This window comes from Tetrao urogallus, assembly GCF_951394365.1.
Source record: "Tetrao urogallus genome assembly, chromosome: 1".
NCBI lineage: Eukaryota > Metazoa > Chordata > Aves > Galliformes > Phasianidae > Tetrao > Tetrao urogallus.
This window is the reverse complement of record NC_136813.1, coordinates 154,935,408-154,941,407: the sequence shown is the minus strand read 5'-3', so window position 1 is coordinate 154,941,407 and position 6,000 is coordinate 154,935,408. Positions and strand designations below refer to the sequence as shown.

At 37.0% G+C, this 6,000-nt stretch overlaps 1 protein-coding gene across 2 annotated transcripts in view; it reads left to right on the top strand.

The window, feature by feature from the left end:
• Positions 1-357: 357 nt before the first annotated feature.
• The window catches only part of SYT1 (synaptotagmin 1), a gene marked incomplete at both ends in the record, with an annotated part of 118,093 nt that continues 112,450 nt past the window's right edge, over positions 358-6,000 (top strand). For both annotated transcript variants that reach the window (XM_079549761.1, XM_079549760.1), the window contains one exon: positions 358-529. In XM_079549761.1, coding sequence (XP_079405887.1) covers positions 358-529 — 172 coding nt within the window. The remainder of the gene's footprint in view (positions 530-6,000) is intronic.

Below are 6,000 nucleotides of genomic sequence, written 5' to 3'. Positions count from 1 at the left end.
TTTATAAGAATTCTGAGTTTTCAATTTCAGCGGTTCAGAATTCAATGTGATTGAAGAGGAACACTAAGCACTAAAATGATTCTGGCTGAAATTAACCCTGCAAGAGACTTTTCTCTCTGTTCTAATAAATACTGTATGAAGAACACGAAGCAGTGCGTTGACACGGTCATATTTACTCAGTAAGCATGAGCACCAAGCGATATCCTGCCTATTTCGTCTTTGATTGATATGAGATCCTTTTTCATAATGTAAACATGTTCTCAGTTTGCTGTTGCTCTTGTTTTCATGATGTAAACATGTTCTTTGTTTGTTGCTTTTTTTGTTGTTTTTCCAACAGCAGCTTCCACAGGGGTTACAATGGTGAGTGAAAGTCATCATGAGGCCCTGGCAGCCCCGCCAGCGACCACAGTAGCAGCAGTTCCTCCAAGCAATGTCACCGAGCCAGCCGCTCCTGGAGGAGGGGGAGGAAAAGAAGATGCATTTTCTAAGTTAAAAGAGAAGTTCATGAATGAACTGAACAAAATTCCATGTGAGTAAAACTTGACTGATTAAAAGCTTCTGCTGGCAGATTAGGTTTAACAGAAATGTCCTGATGTTTATTTAGAGAATGTACTACATGTTTTCAAGTCAAGCTAAAATAATCAGAAGATAAACTCAGTTTAGCGAGCTCCTCAGAATTAATTGTAGTGGAAAATACTGAGACAAACTCGTATGGGATTTCAGACTATTCTTGATATATCAGATCATCTTTGCAACTTTTACTGATAAATTACTGCTGGGTCATTAAAATTGAACAGTGGTAATGGGGCCAAGGAGCAAAGTATTTCCTAACAGTAACACTTATGGTTTTGTGTTTATTCCAAATGGTGTATGCATACTACCTGAAAGCCAAATTCAACCCTACTTCTTAAGTCTTGTAAAAATAAAGGTACTGCGTACCTTTGGAGATTAGAAAATTTAGAAATGGAGGGGAAAAGAATGGCTTTCCAACAAGGAGATAGCTCTATGAAAATGTCATTCTTTGAGATCTGTCATTGAACTTTGTTGGCAGGAGTTCTTAGACCTATGCTGGATATTTTAAAAGTACCAATTCATATTTCCATCAAGTCAATAGGTCTCAAGTCATTAATGTTCTTTCGGTCTTTGCTAGAAATTGTTGATTCAGAGTTGAGTCATTGGTTTATATATTTGTTAGCTTTCTGCTGTTCATGATAATTATTCTGCTTGAACCTGTGTGGTATATTTTAGTACACACATTAATGTGCGTTAAATATGCAACTAACTCAGCACTTTCCATATCATTTTATGTAAGTTAGAATTTCTTTTTTTAACCAAATCATACAAGCAGATAATGTTGGCACTTTTCTATAAATGGAGGTTAAACTCTATGTGTGACTGTGCTTCCATAGCAGGCAATACAGAGAAATTGAATCTCTAATAATTTTTACTTCAGAGTAATGTAAATGCAAAGTATTTTCAAGTATTTTTCATTTTTAGAACATTATCATTTGTGTATGGAAATGCTGCATGAACGATAAAGATGGGAAACAAATTGGAATATTAATCTATTTTTTATTTTTTTAATCTCTGAGATGGGTCTTGGCAATCTGGCAGATGCAGTTTTTGCAGAATTGATAACAAACAGCTTTGCTCCGTCGCTCAAAATTCTCACTTGCAGGAGTAGATGTGTTACAGTGGTAAGAAGTCCATATGTCATTAGTTTGGTAATCTGCACAATCCAGTGCAGACCATACTGAAATGAAACTGCTTGAAGATATCATGGGAGAAACAAAACTGCTAGAATTAAAACAGAGGGAAAAAAAATGAGACACTGAGGGAGAAATGGTCAGCATTTGAGCCATATTCTTTAAATTTGCAGCTCCCCATTCTATATAAACAAGGTGAATTACACTTTTATGTAACTATTATTTTATTTTGTAAGCTTTGATCCCAGTATATGGACAACTGGAAATGTGCTAGGAAAATAAAGGAATTCTGAATGCACTGCTACCTTCTTTTTTAAAATAACAATGAAAACAAATGGAAACTCATTTTGAGAATCTTTCCAAAGAAATCTTCTTTTCTTTTTTTATGCAAAGAAATAACTTGCTTTCATGTGACTGAATTATTTTCAGAGGAAAGTGTACTATGCCATAAGACAACTGTATGATGAAATACATTTTAGCAATTATAAAATATGGTGCCTTCTGCTAAGAGTGCAAACAGAACGTGTTGCATCTTTCTTTTCCTAATATGGAGAAGTACTCTGAATGTAACGTTAAACTAAAAGGGAATCTGCTTCTTTAGAGAACTATGGAGGTTGTTGGTAATCCTGCCATAGCTGAGAAGAATTAATCCAAAATAGCTGCCTTTGTTCCATCATTCTTCCAGATAGTGGTAAATGACTAGCTTGATCATTTGTAATTGTATTAACTTCTCCTATTAGTTTTCCCCACCTAGCTGTAAGAAACTCACACTTATTTTTTTGACAGAACAGTGTCTTAAAGTTTTCACCAAGTCCCTGTCTTGAAACACAAGCACAAAGTCTTTCAAACTTAAGACTATCGAAGTATCTCCTATTGTCTCTTAGTTTTTGTGCTTCTTCCTTTTTCCTTCAGTAATAATGTTGCTTCAGCAGTTACCCTGCACTGCTTTTGGTACTAATGTCTTCTGGTTTCGAGATTATTACTTTTAATTCCTCAAAGACAAAAAAAAAAAACAAACCTCTTTTATTTTAAACATAGTTTTTGTTTAAAGGAATAATTCAAGGAATAAATATGGTCAAGGCTGTCTGTGCAACTTTTAGGTCACTCCGAAAGTAATGCTTTCTGTTTATTTCCATGGGAATTACCACAGATGCAAAAAGCACTATAACACTATTTGATAGAGCACATTCTCAGCTATAAAACACTACTTTTCAACATAGTCACCACCATTAGCTTTGCATATTACCCAGCAATGAACAAGAACCTGCATGCCACGGTCATAAAAATCTGCACCACTGGAGATGACCCACTGTTGCCAGTGCTGAAACACAACATCTACTGCTTCACTGTGCTCACATCCACTCTTCGGTCTCCACAAATGTTCAGCAAGTGTCAAGGACTGTGAGTGGGTGCCTTTTTTTCCATGTGGAAGAACTGTGCCACACTTTTGCTTCACGTGCACTTCCATGTCAGATGCCATACTGTCAGACTGCCCCTCTGCTGCCATCTGTCACACGGCAACAACACGTAACAGAGTAATGGCAGGAAAGTTCAGCCTCTACTGCCATACCATCATTCACTTCTGATATCGTGGGCAAACATAATAAAATAGGAGGCATTATTTTCATGATGATACAAGCAGCTCTTGGATCTGTGGGAGAAGAGGACACCTCATTTTCCTATCGGAAGATTATAACATTTCCTTACCATTTTTTTCTTTTTATGTCAGTATGAAGCTTTCAGTGAGGTGCTGTTAGCCAGTTACAAAGCTGAAGAATTCATTTTGGTAGAAAAATGACCAGACCTTCCTTCTTCCAGCTGGTTGCAAAATTTTTTTAGAATCTCTCAGAGCAGAAAATAAATTTGTTCCAACAAGTTCATTTTTGGAGGGCCTTTCTGTCAATTTTTGCCATATGAGAGAGAAAAGAAGTAGAAAAATGGTGTACCAGCCTTTTTGGTATAGTGTGGATACTTGGGTCTAAGAACACTCCTGGCATGTGGAAGACTTTGGAGCAGTATTTTTTCTGGTAGATTCAGACTGGATACATGAAATTGAGTCTGAGACTTAGTAGAAAAATGCGATGGTCAGCAATTCTCTGATATTTGCCAATGGGAGACAAGTATGGACCAGCATGTTTTTTATCTCATATAGTTTCTCATTAAAATCTTCCAAAGGTTTTGTGTTCATCCCTACTTGACAGGAGAGTCTTTCAAAGCTTGCTGGTTATCTTGAGAGAATGTTTTTCCACTTCTTTTTTGTCAGTATGCAAGAGAGAAATAATTACATGTTTTAGTTCTAGTTTTAGCCTTTGCCTAAGATGTTTGAAGATGAAAAATAAGCCATCATGATTTAATTGATGTCTAACGAGATATAATGTAGCCATATTGTGAAAAAGCTCACCTGCAATCAACCTACGGCCATGAAAAGCCCGGCTGTAGTAGGGTCTAATTTATAGTCTTCTCTTTCTGGATTTCCATGGAAATTCTGTAATGTGAAGTCATGTTTCTATACACACACACCCAAAAAAAAAAACCAACAACAACAAAACAATCCAATAACGGTGATGACAAAAATAAAGGTACAACAAAGTATACCCAGCTGAATAAATAACTGTCCCTTCCATGTGGCTTGTAGTAGGACAGTCATCTTTCAAAAATAATGTTTTATAGAACACATAAATGTCACAAGTTAAGTAGGCTAGACATATTTATCTAACTAAAAATACGATTCCTTTTAAGATTTCATCTACAAAACTACACTATAGGGTCTGTGCAATTTAAATGACACTGATGTTTCCTCCCAGCAAAGAGTTATTTTATCAAAAAAATGATGAATTTAATGAAATGAGGAAATATAAGTTCCAAGTAGAAGGAAGGGACTATTTGTATCAATATACATTTGATACAAGAACAGTGATGCAATATGTAAACCCAGTTAAACTTTTGATTGATACAAGCAGAAATCCTAGCTTTGCATTTATTTCTTTCTCTTTAAAGAAGCACATACATCACATTTTGTGGCAGGAGAGGGTAGGCTTCCAAAAACACACAAATCATACAAAATGGTGATTTCCTAACGTATATTTCACTCTGAATAAAGAGAGTGGAATCATTTTCTTACAATGAGTCACACAATTAAAGTGCAAGAATCCTGTAAGTTTACTGAGGCATAACTGTGAAGAATTTTGTTCTCCGTTATGTAAATCTCTGCATTTTCGTGAGTGGCTGATTTGCATAATCACAGTACAGTTGTTTTTGAACTGCACTGGGTATGAAAGTCCTTCTGTCTTCACTCTGTCTTCATTGGTTCTTATATTTTTCATCCCAGTTTGCCTTTAATCAGCTGAATTCTTAAGCTGTTAATCAGAAAAAAGATACCATCTCAGCTTTTACGTTTTTTCATTTTAAACGTGCCATTCTGATGCCTTAAACAGGGGGAAAAACAAAGCAGCTAAAAAATAAGAAAGACATGAAGCATAAGGAGAGTTTCCAAAAAAGGGCTATGATGATGGTGAACACCATAGAGGGCGTGAGGTAAGAGGAGCAGCTGGGTTCCTTGGTTGGTTCAGCCCAGAGCAGAGGAGCTGAGGGGAGGCCTGATGGTGGCTGCAGCTCCTCACAGGGAGCGGAGGGGCAGCGCTGAGCTCTGCTGTGTGTGACAGCGACAGGGCCCGAGGGAACGGCATGGAGCTGTCAGGGGATTGCAGCTGGGGGTTGGAGACAGATGGGCATGGCCTTAAGGTTCAATGAGCATTTAGTCAGCTCTCTCAGAAATACGGTTCAATTTTGGGTGGTTCTGTGTGGAGCCCAGAGTTGGACTTGGTGATTCCTATGGGCTCCTTTCAACTCAGGGTATTCTATCATTTAGTGATTCTATGAAGGTGGTACCTACACTTAAAAGCCTATATCATATACATCAGCTATTTCTTTCCTCCCCCACTCTGCCCTTCCATCTGGGCCATTCTCTATGGACAACAGAAAAAATAACTGCCATATACTTAGAAAAATTTAGTTCTGGGTTTTTCAAGATTACAGGAATGCAAAACAGCAACAGCTTTTGAGTGCATGCTTTAAATGTCAAGGTACTGTTAGAAACCGTATGAAGATAAAACTTAATATTAATCAATGTTAATTTACTCAACGAGCATCTTTGCGAAATCAAAGCAATCTTGATGTACTTCCTAGAAATACATTCCTATATGAACAGAAGACCTTGTTCTGCCGATGAGGTAAATAAAAGAGCAAAAACTCTACCAATAAAATCCCAGCAAGTGTCTGACTAATAATAACATTC